The following is an 18,394-nucleotide window of genomic DNA, read 5'->3' as shown; positions in this document are numbered from 1 at the left end:
CATCTATCTATCCATCCATCCATCTATCTATCTATCCACCCATCCATCCATCTATCCATCTATCTATCCATCCATCCATCCATCTATCCATCTATCTATCTATCCATCCATCCATCCATCCATCCATCCACCCATCCACCCACCTGCAGACTGGTGACGGTGAAGTTGGCTATGAGGCGGATCACTTCGGGGTAGTTCTCTACTTTGACCAGCTCCCCCAGCTGGTAGTTACTCTTTAGCCTCGCCAGCAGACGGCAGAACTCGTGGTAGTTGTTGGGATCCGGTAGACACTGGAACACGTTTAAACACCAACGTCAACACAACCAGCTGGTAACCAGTACAACACAGAGCAGGATGAATGAACCCGTTACCAACCTGAGGGTTAGCTAGTATCCTCTTCACTCCGTCCACCAGATGAGACAGAAACTTAGCTCGTTCTGCGTTGTTGAAGAGAGACCTCCTGACAGAGGCTATCTGAACTAGACATGATAACACCTGCAACCACAGACACAGTAACACAGCAGTCAGAGTCTCAGCCTGGAGGCTTCCTCCTGTTACTCATGTATAATATAATATATATGTAATATATGAAGAAGGTCTCTCACCAACGGGGACAGGGACGGAGGGATGGAATGATATAAATTGAAAAAGAGCTGCAGGGTGGAGGAATCAAGAAACGCTGCAAGAGAGAAAGAAAACCAGTTTAACAGTCACAAAGCTTCAAATGTTCACATCATAACATCATAACGCTGATTCATCAACCAGGATCCAGAAATACCTGAAACATGTTGAATAACAAGATGTAACGAGACTGTGCTCTAACGCCGAGGCGTGTACCTGATCTCCATGACGTGGGGATCTGTACGGTGCAGAGGTCGTCTGACGACTCGTCTGTGGAAGTTCCTATGAAATCGTAGTTGAGACAGTTGTAGCTGAGTTTGAGCAGCTGCATCAGCAGGCCGTGCTGAGACTCATCGTTCAGGTTCAGGTTCTTCCCCGAAGCCTGAAAACAAACAGAGAGAAACACCTTCAGAAGACCAGCTACCAGGAGCTCTTTCTACTAGAGAACACCTTCAGAAGACCAGCTACCAGGAGCTCTTTCTACTAGAGAACACCTTCAGAAGACCAGCTACCAGGAGCTCTTTCTACTAGAGAACACCTTCAGAAGACCAGCTACCAGGAGCTCTTTCTAACACGTTCTCTATCACAGCTGATGGTTTTAAATCCGTTGTTTTATCTGACTCCTGATCCGGGTCATAAACTCACATTATCACCTCTCTGTTCCAGCAGCTCAACAGTAAGCTGTAAACATCTGCTGTGGGGGGGGATTATGTTAAAGTCTTTAGTGAGGTGGTAGAATCAGCTGTTCTCTGCGTGAGAACCTTTAAAGAGAAAATGGGATTAACTTCTTTAATATCCTCTAACTCTGTATGTTTTATCATTATTGGTATCTCTGGTTAACGCCGGGATCAGACTCCGGGATGTTTTAGTCTTTGATGATGGTCACCATGTCAGATCCAACCATCACAGCACCATAAACTCTTGCAGTGTCTCAGTCTGAGTCACAGACTTGTGACTTACTAAACAATGACTTGGTTCCACCTCTGGGAGTCTTTACCCGGTGAAATGTCATGTCAGTGAATTTAAACTAGTGCAGTCTGAGGATAGATGGAGAATCATGGAGATTCACTGGTATTGGTATGGACTACTAGATGTCTGGTATGGTGACATCCCTTCTTCCCAGCGTTGGACACCTGATGGGCTGCTGCTCTCAGCTTCCAAACCAGAACCAACATGGCGGCTCGTTTGGAAACTTTCTTCTCTTCTATCATGAGAATAATTCACTGAGACGTTTCTGAAAACATCTCCTGAGAGAAATCCTCCATCAGTCGATGAATCCGTCTTTCCTTCAGATCAACGGCTAGTTTAAAGTTCCTCTGGAGTCTGCAGAGGAACCGGACGCCCCTGATTTACTTAAAGTAGTCGAGACTTCAACTTCAGGCAGTTGAGGAGCGGCGGGCGACGTGACGCCCCCGTGTCTCAAACCGCGCCGCCCCACGCTCCCAGAATGCATTGCTGCACGGCTGTGAAGGAGACGTACCTGTTTGAGGAGGTTACAGGACAGAGTGAAGATGTCGAAGAGGGAGGAGTCTCTGAACGACGACGCGATCTTCCTGTGTTTGGTCAGAGGATGCGTCGTGTCGGCCTGAAGACAAAACAGACCACGTTCAACATCTTCAACACAACACAGAGAGAGAAGAGCCCTGTTTCCACCGCAGGAACCAGGAACCTTTAGAGGAACTGTGGGGGCCAGGAACCACCAACAAGTCATGTTACTTTTTCATACATCAGTGGACTAATCTGTCTAATGTCAGCAGGTCTCAACAGTGGGCTGAAGGAACCTTTTAGTTCCTTTAAAAGTGGTTCAAGGGACTAAAACTACCAGGAACTTCTTGGTGGAAACCCAGCTATAGAGAGAGAAGAGCCCCGTTTCCACCGCAGGAACTTTTCCACAGAATTAGGAACCTTTTGAGGAACTCCTTGGGTTGGGATTGCAGGAACCAGAATCTGAATTAAGTTGTGGGGCCTTTTTACCTCCAAAAAGGCCCTGGTCGAGGGGTAGTACTACTGAAAGTACAGGAACTCTTCCCTGCAACCAGGAACCTTTTGAGGAACTCATTGCGTTTCGACTGCAGGGACCAGAGTCTAAATTAAGTTCCGGGGCCTTTTTTACCCCCCGAAAGGCCCTGGGGTCTGGGGCAGTACTTTCTGAAACTACCAGGAACTTCTTGGTGGAAACGGGGCTACAAAGGAGAAAATGAGGACCTACCTGATTGATCTCATTGGTCAGCTGGGACAGAATGGTGACCCCGATGATGCAGTGTTCAACGCTGTCCTGTTAACACACCAGTTACATCATCATCATCATCATCATCATGGTGATGACATCATTAACAACATGATTAAACACACTGACAGACAGACCTGTAGAAAGCGCGTCACATCGGCGATGACGTTCCTGAAGACGTAGTCGTCCTTCTGACAGTCGAACCAGCCCAGTTTGGTGATCCTGGCGTACAGCTGGATCAACGCCTGCGTCACAAACGCCGCTAACTTCGGCCGCGTAGCCAGATAATTCAGCACATAGTTCCCTGGACGTCACAAACAAACAAACAAACAAACAAACAAACAAACAAACAAACATCAGCTTCATGAGAGAAGAACAGCAGCAGGTCTGAGGAGACCGGTGATGCCGGAGGAGGAGATGTACTCACGGATGTCGATGCGTTGTTCGAGGGGTAGAGGGTTGCTGGTTCGAGATACCAGTTTAGACAAACAGGTGGCTGCAAGCAGCTGAGAATACGATGACTGCAACCAGAGGGAACATATCACGTTAGGAGATGTATTCATTCATCTAAATACCATCTGTAGTGAGGAAGAGGAGCTGCAGCATTTTTATTTCAACTCTCGTCCCAAAATGAATTTTCATCCTCCCCAATCCTAGTCTTTTGGTCCCGGAACGACGGGACGTCCTTCAGCTGGAGACATGGACAGGTTTAACTAGTTGAATATGTTCTGTAGGGTGGTGTCTCATCACTGTGACTGACGGACTACTCACGCTGCCTGATGAGCACCGTAATGCTGATTAGAGTAGTAGTATAGTAGTAGTATAGATGTAGTATAAGTAGTATTGGGTGGTGTAGAAGTACTCACGCTGCCTCTCTCCAGCAGCAGCTGACACTTGCTGAGACAGTCGGGGCTGTTGGTGAACTCCACCAGAGCTTTCTCTGCCTGGTGTCGGACGGCGGTGTCGGTCGTCTCGTATAGCTGCTTACACAGGATCTCCAGCTGGGCAAGGCCCTAGATAAACCACAGAAGAAGAAGAAGACAGCGGGCTTATCAGTCACCAGCAGGCTCCACTGACTGACCCAACACAACTATACTAGAATATACTCTACTAGTATAGTAATACTACACTATGAGGACTGAAGAACCAGAGAGAACATCTGAAACACTCAAATATTACAATCAATAAACAGAACAATAATCACAATTCATATTATAAACTAAATGATTAATCAGAATTAAGCACATGATCTGCATATTAATTACTAATTTAAATAAGTTGTAATGTAACCGTGTTGTGTGGTGAGACGTGTCCACACGGTTAAAGAGGTTTACTATTATCAGGCTGCGTTCATGTGGCAGCAGCAGACTGCTGAGTCATGCTCAGTAGTCTGCTGAGTCATGTTGATAGATTCAACACGGAGGGCAGCCAGGTTAAAGAGGTGATGGGGGTGGGGGGGGTCTTCTCTGGTTACTGGTGGTGCGTTCACTGCTTCCATTGTGGAGGAGTGTGAGGCGTTCAGGGTCCAATATGTTTACTGGGAGAGGAGCAGGTACAGTATGACCGAGTGTTGCATCATGGGAAACTCTGCTGGGCTGCGGTCGAAAAGTCAAAAAATGATGTCCTAACGTCTTCTCCTAACCACTTCTCCTAACGTCTTCTCCTAACCACTTCTCCTAACCACTTCTCCTAACGTCTTCTCCTAACCACTTCTCCTAACGTCTTCTCCTAACCACTTCTCCTAACGTCTTCTCCTAACGTCTTCTCCTAACCACTTCTCCTAACCACTTCTCCTAACGTCTTCTCCTAACCACTTCTCCTAACGTCTTCTCCTAACCACTTCTCCTAACGTCTTCTCCTAACCACTTCTCCTAACGTCTTCTCCTAACCACTTCTCCTAACCACTTCTCCTAACGTCTTCTCCTAACGTCTTCTCCTAACCACTTCTCCTAACGTCTTCTCCTAACCACTTCTCCTAACGTCTTCTCCTAACCACTTCTCCTAACGTCTTCTCCTAACGTCTTCTCCTAACCACTTCTCCTAACGTCTTCTCCTAACCACTTCTCCTAACGTCTTCTCCTAACCACTTCTCCTAACGTCTTCTCCTAACCACTTCTCCTAACCACTTCTCCTAACGTCTTCTCCTAACCACTTCTCCTAACGTCTTCTCCTAACCACTTCTCCTAACGTCTTCTCCTAACCACTTCTCCTAACGTCTTCTCCTAACGTCTTCTCCTAACCACTTCTCCTAACGTCTTCTCCTAACCACTTCTCCTAACGTCTTCTCCTAACCACTTCTCCTAACGTCTTCTCCTAACATCTTCTCCTAACCACTTCTCCTAACGTCTTCTCCTAACCACTTCTCCTAACGTCTTCTCCTAACCACTTCTCCTAACGTCTTCTCCTAACCACTTCTCCTACCGTCTTCTCCTAACGTCTTCTCCTAACCACTTCTCCTAACGTCTTCTCCTAACCACTTCTCCTAACGTCTTCTCCTAACCACTTCTAATGTCTTCTCCTAACCACTTCTCCTAACGTCTTCTCCTAACGTCTTCTCCTAACCACTTCTCCTACCGTCTTCTCCTAACGTCTTCTCCTACCGTCTTCTCCTAAGGTCTTCTCCTAACGTCTTCTCCTAACGTCTTCTCCTAACGTCTTCTCCTTGACCTGGATGGAGAACATCATGAGGTCAAGGAGAGATGAGAAGGAGACTTCAGAAGGACTCAGGAGAAGACACCGTGGTGTTCAGAGAACCTGTCTGCTCTTCCACTAGACTCCGTGATGATGATGTTACGGCGGTGGATGTTAGTGACGTCAGTCTGCCGTGATGAAACTACAATGTTCTGAAGACGGACTACAGAAGGCTCTGCTCCTTCCGTGTGTTCTTCAACATCTCTTTCAGTGACAGACTATTATTCTTTTACTTTTCCTGATGTTGTAGATTTTTGTTGCGGTATCATTTCAGTATCGGTATCCAGATATTTAGGCAGGGTATCGTATCGAAGTCGGGATGCACCGATACCGATACCAGTATCGGGTCTGATACTGTGCTCATGTACTCGTACTCACAAAACGGCTCCGATACAGCGGCACTGATACCACTTTACGGTGATGCTGGGACCCCGCTGGGCCGGGATCACCACCTCAGTGCGTTGGCCCTCACTTTCATTGTGCCACGGGGGTTTGCGTCACCCTCTGACTCGCGCGTGCGTTAGACTCCTTGGTCCGTGTTTCAAGACGGGTTGGGTGGGTTGCCGACATCGCAGCAGACCCCTGACGCCTTTTACCTGGGCCGAGCCCCGATCTGGGGGCACGACGCGGCCGGGGCGCACTGAGGACAGTCCGCCCAGGTGGACAGTCGCACCGGGAGCAGGGGCCCCCGTCCCTCCCCGGCGGGGAGAGAGGGTGCAGCGAGCACTTTGTTTACGGTGCGGTGAGGTCCAGGCGGGGAACGCCGTAAAGCTGCGGCCGTGAGCCACCTTCCCCCCGAGCCTTTCCAAGCCGACCTAGAGCCGGTGGCAGCGCACCGCCTCGTATGCGGGACTCCCCAGCCTGCCGTGTGTCGCTCACAGCCTCCAGCTGGCTGTTAACGAGGCTCTTTAGGCACAGAGAAGTACTCGTATCGGTACTCGGTATCGGAGAGTACCCAGATGTAAGTCCTTCACTCGGTCTGAATAAAGTGGTATCGGTGCATCCCTATATCGAAGTCATAATTTTGGCATCATGACGACTGCATGTGGTCATATCAGCCGTCACTGAGGGAACATGGCCGACAGCGACCAGGTGTCCGTTATCAGAAATGAATGGACGACGATGAGACCAGAACGAGACGAAGACGGAGCAGGTTTGTGTGTTTTTCACGTTACAGGAGGGCTACAAATATGATCTTCATTATCAATTCATCTGCAGATTATTTTCTCGATTGTTTGGTCTATCAGGAACCATCACAGTATCCTGGAGCCCAACATGACATCTATAAACTCTTTACTATCATGTCAGACCAAGAAGAGAACCTGGAAACATCAATATGATGATTTACAGAATAATGTGGAGAACTAACTAAATGTTGGAGCAGTCGGGATTATTATTATTATTGTAAACTGATTCACAGAAAGGACTGATGTTGATAACACGGAGCTCTGCACTCATTCATTCATTCATTCATTCCTCTCAGCTGCTGTCCTCCTGCTCCCAGGACGCTGTCTGCCAGCTGACAGATGGTTTCTGGTTTCTATTTTTAAAATCAAACCAACTAGTATTTTTATTTGGGACGTGTGCAGCCTGACAGCAGACACAGACGCACACGCAGACGCAGACACACACACCCACACGTGCGTGTGTTTGGTTTTCTACATTTGAATCTGCCATTTTCCGTCCATACATGTGGTTTTGTGTGGATTCCTCACTCAGGTGATGCAGCGCTGGCAGACTCACTGCCTCTTCAGTATATAACCTCATTTTCAATATAATGAAAATAATCACTAACGTGTCCATAAATTCAGATCAAGTCTGTACATAGTAGAAATGTTTGATTGTAATGGTTCGTGTCCACAGGGGCGTTTCTTATGGCGAGGGATCGCCTCACTTCCCAGCATTGGACGCTATATGTGTGTGTGTGTGTGTATATCTATATATCTATATATCTATATATCTATATATCTATATCTCTATATATAGATATATAGCTATCCATTTAGAGTTAAAGGGCACAGCAGAAGTTAAACCTCTTCAAGATGTTTTTATGTTCAGGTTTTACATTTATGGCTGATAATAAAGATTAGTTTCATTATCGATTCACTGAATGTGAAAAACATTGGACTGTGCAATATATCCTTTGATGCAATAAATACCTCAAGTGCTACTACCTTTGTTTACATTTTATTTATTACATCTACTCTACCTCCTATTTCACAAGTGCCATTACCTCCATTTACAGTACATCTATTTGACCTATTTTATACCTCTAGTGTAATAACTCTGTTTATATTTATTTATTACATCTACTCTACCTGTTTTATTTGCTTTATAACTGTGTGTGTTTGACCTGTTCTATGTTTTATCTGCCTCATTTAGTCTGGTCAAGTATTTGTTTTAAAGCTCTGACCAGAAGTGGTCACTGTGAATCTCCTTCTATTTAATACCATGACAATAAAGCTTTCTATTCTATTTATATTATATATAATATATATTATATATATATATTATATATAATATATAATATATATATTTCTATTCTGTTCTATTCATCTGCACATGAACACATGTTACAGTTAGTTCATCGTTTCATCTCTATAATGTCAGAAAACAGTAAAAACAACGTCTATCACAGTTTCTCAGAGTCCAAGAAGACGTCTTCACATGTCCCGTTTTGTCCGACCAACAGTCCAAATAAATTAATTTCACTGTGATATTACATATACATATACATATATATATATATATATATATATATATATATATGTACAGTATATATATATATGTGTGTATATATATATTACACTGTGATATTAGAGAAGAGAAGAAGACTGCTGATGCTTCATTCAGTTTGACAGTTGAGAATAATGAATGAATATGGAGATGTTCACTAGAAACAACATAATCATCACTTTGAGAACATTTCCACCTGATACCAAGTTATAATGTAATAAAAGTAATAATCTAATTTAATGAATATCATTCTCCAGTAACATCACATCGTCATTCTGGGACAGAACTACACCAATAAGGTACATTAATATGTCAGCCAGAAGATTTTAGATCTAGATCTGTATAATTATTACTGCAGCACTTCTGAACAAAAGCATTACAGATTTAATAATCACACGCAGCCCCAAAGCTTCATACGGCTTCATCATCCTCTCTCACCTATACGTAAAATACAAGAGAGAAACACAAGTCCTCAGATCTGAGAGAACCAGAGGAGCTGCTCTGGAAACATTATGATTCATAAATGATTACAGTAGTTGACGATTTGTTTTCTGTGGATCAGTTGATGGTTTGATCATTTCAGTTATAGTTTCCAGAGACAGAATATATAACAATAATAATAGTTTGCATCATCCCTCACGATGTGATGCTAGAGTTCAGAACAGTTCAATAACACCTGTAAAGATAAGCTACAGCTGAATACATTTGGATTCATTGATAAGTCGATCAACAGAAAATTAAATCTGAGTTGATTAATCACACAAGTTATTTTTAAAGCAAATAAAAACCAAACTGTGCTGCTTCCAGCTGCTCAAATATAACAATGTGTTGATTTCTCTTAATTTTATAACATTGTAATAATAAGGAATAATCCCACAGCATTATTTATTATTCATATTCAACATTAATATTAGTTATTGTCAGACAGATATGACTGTTCGAAGCCCAGTTAGTCGATAGACAAAAAGTTCAATCTGAGTTGATTCATCATATAAGTTATTATTAAAGTAAATAAATACCAGACTGTGCTGCTTCCAGCTGCTGACATGTGATCAACTTGTTGATTTTCATGTATTATAACATAATAAACTGAATATAGTTAGGCTTTTAAATGTTGGTCAGATAAAAAAAAAAGAGAGAGACATCTGAGGACTCTGAGTTATGAAAAAAGACAATTTATCACAATTATCTAGAGCTGACCTGAAGGCTTCGAGGCTTCCACCGTTGCCATGGCAATAGACCTCCAAATCAGTATTTGAAATCTTCGTTTTTTTATTTTATATACTGTATATTGCTTATTTCATGGGCTATTTTGAGATTTATACTTTAATATTACATTTTAAAAAATACATTTAAAAATGAAGCATTCAAATAGTGATTTGGAGGCTGATTACCATGGCAACAGTCAAAGCTTTCAAATCAGCCCTAATTGATTAAAAATTAAATCTGAGTTGATTAATCACATAACTTATTTTTAAATTAAATAAATACCAGTCTGTAGGCCTACAGGTTCCAGCTGCTAACATGTGACAACTTGTTGATTTTCTGTTTTATAACATAGTAAACTGAATATATTTGGGGTTTTGACTGTTGGTCGAATTAAAAAAAGACATTTCAGAGATAAATCACAATTTGTTTTCACAATTATCTGACATTTTATAAATAAAACAATAATAGCCTTAGAGGAAAAAATCTGATTAATGATAATAAAATAGCCCTAAACATGACAGAATATCTAGTGTCATCTTCATCATGTGATGCATATTTATGTATAATAATAACAATGAAAAAAGATCAATATTAGTATTATAAAGGGGATGAAAATGATGACTTTATTCAAGAATATCTTTAACAATCAGATCACGATCGTGTCTGTGCAGCTCATGAGACAAAAGCCATATAATACAGCTGGTTCTGGATCCGGTCCAAACTGTCTCAGTGTCAATGACAGAGATGCTGCATCTCTCTGCTGCTACAGCCACGACACAACACAGTCTTTATTTATACTATATTCATACATCTGGTTGATATCTGCATCTCTCTGCTGCTACAGCCCCGACACAACACAGGCAATATATACTATATTCATACATCTGTTTAGTATCTACATCTCTCTGCTGCTACAGCCCAACACAACAGTCTTTATTTATACTAGATTCATATACATCTGGTTGATATCTGCAGCTGCTCCTGTGACTCTGAGTCTGTTATTAATATAAAGTCACTACTAGTCTTCATATGAGCCCCTGCTGCTAGCAGCATGCAGAGCTACAACAATAACATGCAGCATGTAGCTGTTACTCAGCTATAACACATTAACAGAGAGCTGGTTCTGTGTGGTTCTGTGTGTCTGATTCAGGATGTTATTAATATAAAGTCACTACTAGTCTTCATATGAGCCCCTGCTGCTAGCAGCATGCAGAGCTACAACAATAACATGCAGCATGTAGTTATAGATAGCTATAAGCCACTAACAGAGAGCAGAGAGCCGGTTCTGTGTGTCTCAGTGTGGTTCTGTGTGTCTCAGTGTGGTTCTGTGTCTCAGTGTGGTTCTGTGTCTCAGTGTGGTTCTGTGTCTCAGTGTGGTTCTGTGTCTCAGTGTGGTTCTGTGTGTCTCAGTGTGGTTCTGTGTCTCAGTGTGGTTGTGTGTCTCAGTGTGGTTCTGTGTGTCTCAGTGTGGTTCTGTGTGTCTCAGTGTGGTTCTGTGTGTCTCAGTGTGGTTCTGTGTCTCAGTGTGGTTCTGTGTGTTTCAGTGTGGTTCTGTGTGTTTCAGTGTGGTTCTGTGTGTTTCAGTGTGGTTCTGTGTGTTTCAGTGTGGTTCTGTGTCTCAGTGTGGTTCTGTGTGTCTCAGTGTGGTTCTGTGTGTCTCAGTGTGGTTCTGTGTGTCTCAGTGTGGTTCTGTGTCTCAGTGTGGTTCTGTGTGTTTCAGTGTGGTTCTGTGTGTTTCAGTGTGGTTCTGTGTGTTTCAGTGTGGTTCTGTGTGTCTCAGTGTGGTTCTGTGTGTTTCAGTGTGGTTCTGTGTGTCAGTGTGGTTCTGTGTTTCAGTGTGGTTCTGTGTGTTTCAGTGTGGTTCTGTGTGTCTCAGTGTGGTTCTGTGTTTCAGTGTGGTTCTGTGTGTCAGTGTGGTTCTGTGTGTCAGTGTGGTTCTGTGTGTCTCAGTGTGGTTCTGTGTTTCAGTGTGGTTCTGTGTGTCAGTGTGGTTCTGTGTGTTTCAGTGTGGTTCTGTGTGTCAGTGTGGTTCTGTGTCTCAGTGTGGTTCTGTGTTTCAGTGTGGTTCTGTGTGTCAGTGTGGTTCTGTGTGTCAGTGTGGTTCTGTGTGTCTCAGTGTGGTTCTGTGTGTCAGTGTGGTTCTGTGTGTTTCAGTGTGGTTCTGTGTGTCAGTGTGGTTCTGTGTCTCAGTGTGGTTCTGTGTGTCAGTGTGGTTCTGTGTGTCAGTGTGGTTCTGTGTGTCAGTGTGGTTCTGTGTGTCTCAGTGTGGTTCTGTGTTTCAGTGTGATGGAGCAGCAGCAGATCAGAGTCTAGCTGTTAGTCCTCTCTGACTGATCCAACATGTGTCCAGACCAGCAGACCAGCAGCAGCTAGCTGAGCTGCTAGCTGAGACAGCTAACAGCTAGCTGACCCAGCAGAACATCAACAAGCAGTTAGATAGATATACAGAACCCGGGTCGCCTCCGCTCACACGGCCTCCAGCAGCCAACACAGCAGCGACCCGGCACTGACCCGAGTTACCCATCCAGACAAACAGTTAACAGAACCAGAACCAGAACCAGGTTTCAAACTGACTCGGGCGGGAAGAGACTGAAGCTAACGCTAGCATAGCATAGCTAACATTAGCATAGCCTAGCTAGAGGCTAGCTGTAGCATAACAGGACAATACATTAACATGTAAACATCCGGGTCCTCAGGTCTCTCTAGCAGCTAGCTGCTAACGGCTAACAGCTAGCAGCTAACGGCTCTGTGTTTAGAACCAACGTGATGCTAGCTGTTAGCCTGACAGCTAGCAGCTAGCAGCTAGCCTCCTCTCTCTCTTGTTGTTTACTTCACTGAGTCTCTCCGTTCTCCGGTGGAGCGCTGCGGGACACCGGCACCGACACCGGGGATCATCCCGGAGGTTACCGGCTGCTGCTGACGGTCTGGAGCCGAGAACCCCTCCACCAGCCCGGCTAACCCGCTAACACAGAGGCTAGCCCTCAGCGGCTAGCAGCTAGCCTCCAGCAGGCTGGTCCAGTGGGCCGTCAACAGAGCGCGTTCTCCGGTCTACCGGGTCTCTCTAAGCCTCTGGTCCTCCGGTCCTCTGTCAGCCTGCTCTCCCTCTCCCCTCGCCTCCTCTCCCTCCTCCTCCTCTCCCAGCAGCGGGAGCATCAACAGCCCGTCACTAAAACATGAATCCTGCTCACCTGCACATGATCCGCCATCTTTCTCCATTTCATGCACCTCTCCACTCACTCCCCCGCTTAGAGAGCTCTATACAGCGCCCCCTGCTGGAGGAGACCCGGTACTACACCACCTCTATACAGCGCCCCCTGCTGGAGGAGACCCGGTACTACACCACCTCTATACAGCGCCCCCTGCTGGAGGAGACCCGGTACTACACCACCTCTATACAGCGCCCCCTGCTGGAGGAGACCCGGTACTACACCACCTCTATACAGCGCCCCCTGCTGGAGGAGACCCGGTACTACACCAACTCTATACAGCGCCCCCTGCTGGAGGAGACACGGTACTACAACCAACCACCACTACAGCACCTCTCCACTCACTCCCCCGCTTAGTGGAGGCTAGACACAGCGCCTCCTGCTGGAGGAGACACAGTACTACACCACTCACTCCCCGGCTTAGTGCTCTGCAGCGAGACAGAGACAGCGCCTCTAGAGACACGGTACTACTACAGAGAGAGAGCCTGAGGACAACAACAACAACAACAACAAAGAAACTATTCAACAACATATTTATTTAAACTTTATTATTTTAAGCAATAATGATAATAATAATAAAACATATAAAGGAGGTTACAGGAAATAGTCTACAATATATTTATTTATGCTTTATTATTTTACACAATAACAATAATAATAATAATGCTAATAAAGACAGCCTCCTGACTGACAACACAAAGGGTTTCACACCAAATAACTATAACAATACATTTATTTATCGTTTATTATTTTCAACATGAACAATATTAATAACACAAACATATAAGCAACAGTAACAGAAACAAACATATACAGGAGGTTTCAGGAAATAGTCTAAGTTACAGGTAAATCACAGGTTCAGGATAATATTATTATTATTATTATTATTTTTATTAATAATAATAAGTAAAAGAAACAAACAAACCTAAACAGCTGTGATCAACAGATATTCAGGAGGTTATAAATTCTATAATATTCTCAGTCAGAGGTTCTAGTCAGGTCTCTTCTATTTGGCTATTTGTAAAAAATACTCTGTTACAGTAAAAGTACTAATACCACACTGTAAAAAATACTCTGTCACAGTAAAAGTACTAATACCACACTGTAAAAAATACTCTGTTACAGTAAAAAATACTAATACCACACTGTAAAAAATACTCTGTTACAGTAAAAAATACTAATACCACACTGTAAAAAATACTCTGTTACAGTAAAAACACTAATACCACACTGTAAAAAATACTGTTACAGTAAAAAACACTAATACCACACTGTAAAAAATACTCTGTTACAGTAAAAAATACTAATACCACACTGTAAAAAATACTCTGTTACAGTAAAAATACTAATACAACACTGTAAAGAATACTCTGTTACAGTAAAAAATACTAATACCACACTGTAAAAAATACTGTTACTGTAAAAAATACTAATACCACACTGTAAAAAATACTCTGTTACAGTAAAAATACTAATACAACACTGTAAAGAATACTCTGTTACTGTAAAAAAATACTAATGCCACACTGTAAAAAATACTCTGTTACAGTAAAAATACTAATACCACACTGTAAAAAATACTCTGTTACAGTAAAAATACTAATACCACACTGTAAAAAATACTCTGTTACAGTAAAAATACTAATACCACACTGTAAAAAATACTCTGTTACAGTAAAAATACTAATACCACACTGTAAAAATACTCTGTTACTGTAAAAAAAAATACTAATACCACACTGTAAAAGATACTGTTACTGTAAAAAAATACTAATACCACACCGTAAAAAATACTCTGTTACAGTAAAAGTACTTGAGTATAATCAGTAAAACGTAGTTGCAGTATTAAACTGTGACTGTTGTACTAGTATATATTACATCATTAGATTATTATTTATCAGGTATTAATGTAAAATCAGGACGTTATATTTGAGCTGGAGATCAGTCTTATAAGTAACTCAGAGTACTACTAGTACCTGAGTAAATGTACTCAGTTACATTCCAGCAGCAGGAGGAGCATCGTGTTTTAAATCATTATAAAGTGTTAAAGGTGGTGTTGTAGTTCCTGACTGAGACCTCTGGAGGGCAGCAGACACTCAGTACAACCATCAACCAACAACCAACAACCATCCACCATCCAGCATCTGGAACCTCTGATCAAAAACCCTGGACAACAGGTCTCCAGACGATCACAGGACCAACACACAGAGACAGACAACCATTCACACCTACGGGACATTTAGAGTCAACTGTTATCCTGCATGTCTTTGGACTGTGGGAGGAAACCTGAGCACCCGGAGTAAACCCATACTAACACGGGGAGAACATACTAACACGGGGAGGAGGGAGAACATACTAACACGGGGAGGAGGGAGAACATACTAATACAGGGAGAACATACTAACACGGGGAGAACATACTAACACGGGGAGAACATACTAACACGGGGAGGAGGGAGAACATACTAACACGGGGAGAACATACTAATACAGGGAGAACATACTAACACGGGGAGAACATACTAACACGGGGAGAACATACTAACACGGGGAGAACATACTAACTCCAGCGTGAAGCTGATGAGAGAACGTTGTTGTGATCTGATCTCTCTGAATCTTTCGGCTCTCTGCCTGCTTGTCTTGTTAAAACCTGAACTGATGTTTGTTCCGTTAACAGCAGGTCATCTTCACGTTGTTGTTGTTGTTGGTACTTTTAGTTCAGTAAAAGATGACTGAGGACTTCTTCCAGTTCTGGAGGACTAGAGGCGGATCCGTCCTGTAGGGGGCAGTACAGCATCACATCCATCACACACATACTGTATATACACATGATAAACCTGAAGCTCATGTCTTAAACTTGATGTCACATTCCCTCCAGATTGTCTCCGTGTGTTTGTTGTTCAGGTTTCCTGCTGAGAGGTTTAAATGAATGAAAGAGACTCTGCAGGACGCTGAGACGACGGAGACGACGGAGACGACACACAGACGTTTGAAGATGAAAGTCAGCTGGTTTCTACATGTGAGGTGAGACGAGAGAGAGGGAATGAAAGGAGGAGAGGAAGACGAGGATGAGGAGGAGGAGGAGGAGGAGGAGGAGGAGGAAGAGGAGGAGGAAGAAGAGGAGGAGGAGGAAGAGGAGGAGGAGGAGGAGGAGGAGGAGGAGGAGGAGGAGGAGGAGGAGGAGGAGGGCCGGGGCCACAGGTGTCGTCCTCTAGACTCCATCAGGAGGAGATTACAGTCCGTGAGGAAGAGTGGAGGAGAGACAAAGAGGAAATGAGCTGCTTCCAACACGTGTCCTCCTCCGTCCTCTCCTCGTCCATCAACATGTCCTCTAACTGTCCCTCGTCTTCCGTCCTCTACTAACTCTGATGTTTCAAAACCAGAACAACATAAAGAAAGCCTCAGTTAATACGAACAGATATCACAGAAAACTACTGAGATACACCTGAGCAGGTAGTGAACAGAGTACCTGAGCAGGTAGTGATCAGAGTACCTGAGCAGGTAGAGAACAGAGTACCTGAGCAGGTAGAGAACAGAGTACCTGAGCAGGTAGTGAACAGAGTACCTGAGCAGGTAGAGAACAGAGTACCTGAGCAGGTAGTGATCAGAGTACCTGAGCAGGTAGAGAACAGAGTACCTGAGCAGGTAGTGAACAGAGTACCTGAGCAGGTAGTGAACAGAGTACCTGAGCAGGTAGAGAACAGAGTACCTGAGCAGGTAGTGATCAGAGTACCTGAGCAGGTAGAGAACAGAGTACCTGAGCAGGTAGTGATCAGAGTACCTGAGCAGGTAGTGAACAGAGTACCTGAGCAGGTAGTGAACAGAGTACCTGAGCAGGTAGAGAACAGAGTACCTGAGCAGGTAGTGATCAGAGTACCTGAGCAGGTAGAGAACAGAGTACCTGAGCAGGTAGTGAACAGAGTACCTGAGCAGGTAGTGAACAGAGTACCTGAGCAGGTAGTGATCAGAGTACCTGAGCAGGTAGAGAACAGAGTACCTGAGCAGGTAGTGATCAGAGTACCTGAGCAGGTAGAGAACAGAGTACCTGAGCAGGTAGTGAACAGAGTACCTGAGCAGGTAGTGAACAGAGTACCTGAGCAGGTAGTGATCAGAGTACCTGAGTAGGTAGTGATCAGAGAACCTGAGCAGGTAGTATACAGAGTACCCGAGCAGGTGGTGATCAGAGTACCTGAGCAGGTAGTATACAGAGTACCTGAGCAGGTGGTGATCAGAGTACCTGAGCAGGTAGTATACAGAGTACCTGAGCAGGTAGTGATCAGAGTACCCGAGCAGGTAGTATACAGAGTACCTGAGCAGGTAGTGATCAGAGTACCTGAACAGGTAGTGATCAGAGTACCTGAGCAGGTAGAGAACAGAGTACCTGAGCAGGTAGTGAACAGAGTACCTGAGCAGGTAGTGAACAGAGTACCTGAGCAGGTAGTGATCAGAGTACCTGAACAGGTAGTGATCAGAGTACCTGAGCAGGTAGTGATCAGAGAACCTGAGCAGGTAGTATACAGAGTACCTGAGCAGGTAGTGAACAGAGTACCTGAGCAGGTAGTGATCAGAGTACCTGAGCAGGTAGTGAACAGAGTACCTGAGCAGGTAGTGATCAGAGTACCTGAGCAGGTAGTGAACAGAGTACCTGAGCAGGTAGTGATCAGAGTACCTGAGCAGGTAGTATACAGAGTACCTGAGCAGGTAGTGATCAGAGTACCTGAGCAGGTAGTGAACAGAGTACCTGAGCAGGTAGTGATCAGAGTACCTGAGCAGGTAGTGAACAGAGTACCTGAGCAGGTAGTGATCAGAGTACCTGAGCAGGTAGTGATCAGAGAACCTGAGCAGGTAGTGATCAGAGTACCTGAGCAGGTAGTGATCAGAGAACCTGAGCAGGTAGTGAACGGAGTACCTGAGCAGGTAGTGATCAGAGTACCTGAGCAGGTAGTGAACAGAGTACCTGAGCAGGTAGTGATCGGAGTACCTGAGCAGGTAGTGAACGGAGTACCTGAGCAGGTAGTGAACAGAGTACCTGAGCAGGTAGTGATCAGTTTAAAGTTGAACATGGTAGCTTTAGTAAACCCGTTAGTATTCTGTCTTTGTTGTCTTATTATTTCACATTGTTGTTGTCTTATATCTCGCCCTGGTTCTGGCGTCGTCTTCTCAGTCGTCACATTTAATTTCATCATGTGTCAAACACAGAAATCCTTCTGAGGTTTTATGTGTCAGTAAATCGTCCTGACGTCTGGAACAGTCAGAGTGTGCACGGCGCCGTGCACTGACTGTGTGTGTTCACATTGTTATACAGCTGCACACACACACACACACACACACACACACACACACACACACACACACACACACACACACACACACACACTAACTGTTACACGTCTGTGTACGGAGCTTCACACATAAACATAAAAATATGTGAAAGGAAAACCTTGAGAGTAAACTGAACATCGGAACGAGAGAGCTGATGAAGTGAGGAGAGTTAATAATGTAAAGATGTTCCAGTATCACAGACTCTACTGTTTACTCTGCATGTGTGAGTGAATATAGATATGAATATGTACTGTATATATGTAGATGAACATATGCTGATAGGAGGTGTGTGTCTCTGCAGGCCAGCGAGTCCGTCGGTGTTAACCCCCTCCTGACTGGACCTCCGTACCTCGGTGTCAACGGGCCGCTCTGATAGCAGCAGC

The 18,394-nt window shown here is 44.1% G+C and overlaps 1 protein-coding gene across 2 annotated transcripts in view; it reads right to left on the bottom strand.

Annotated features, from left to right (window-relative positions):
- Positions 1-12,790, bottom strand: part of xpo7 (exportin 7) — a 31,815-nt gene extending 19,025 nt beyond the window's left edge. For both annotated transcript variants that reach the window (XR_012591755.1, XM_074618600.1), the window contains exons 1-10: positions 12,673-12,790; positions 3,715-3,861; positions 3,276-3,369; positions 2,986-3,152; positions 2,831-2,896; positions 2,102-2,206; positions 838-1,003; positions 606-679; positions 376-495; positions 144-290 (exon numbers count right to left, since the gene is read on the bottom strand). Coding sequence is in view for 1 of the 2 variants with exons in the window: in XM_074618600.1 (XP_074474701.1) it covers positions 144-290; positions 376-495; positions 606-679; positions 838-1,003; positions 2,102-2,206; positions 2,831-2,896; positions 2,986-3,152; positions 3,276-3,369; positions 3,715-3,861; positions 12,673-12,705 (1,119 nt within the window). In the remaining variant the exon portion in view is untranslated. The remainder of the gene's footprint in view (positions 1-143; positions 291-375; positions 496-605; positions 680-837; positions 1,004-2,101; positions 2,207-2,830; positions 2,897-2,985; positions 3,153-3,275; positions 3,370-3,714; positions 3,862-12,672) is intronic.
- Between the last annotated feature and the right edge of the window lie 5,604 nt (positions 12,791-18,394).

Source organism: Sebastes fasciatus, chromosome 19, assembly GCF_043250625.1.
Source record: "Sebastes fasciatus isolate fSebFas1 chromosome 19, fSebFas1.pri, whole genome shotgun sequence".
NCBI classification, from domain to species: domain Eukaryota; kingdom Metazoa; phylum Chordata; class Actinopteri; order Perciformes; family Sebastidae; genus Sebastes; species Sebastes fasciatus.
The sequence above is the reverse complement of the archived record's forward strand: the minus strand, read 5'-3'. Positions and strand labels throughout refer to the sequence as shown.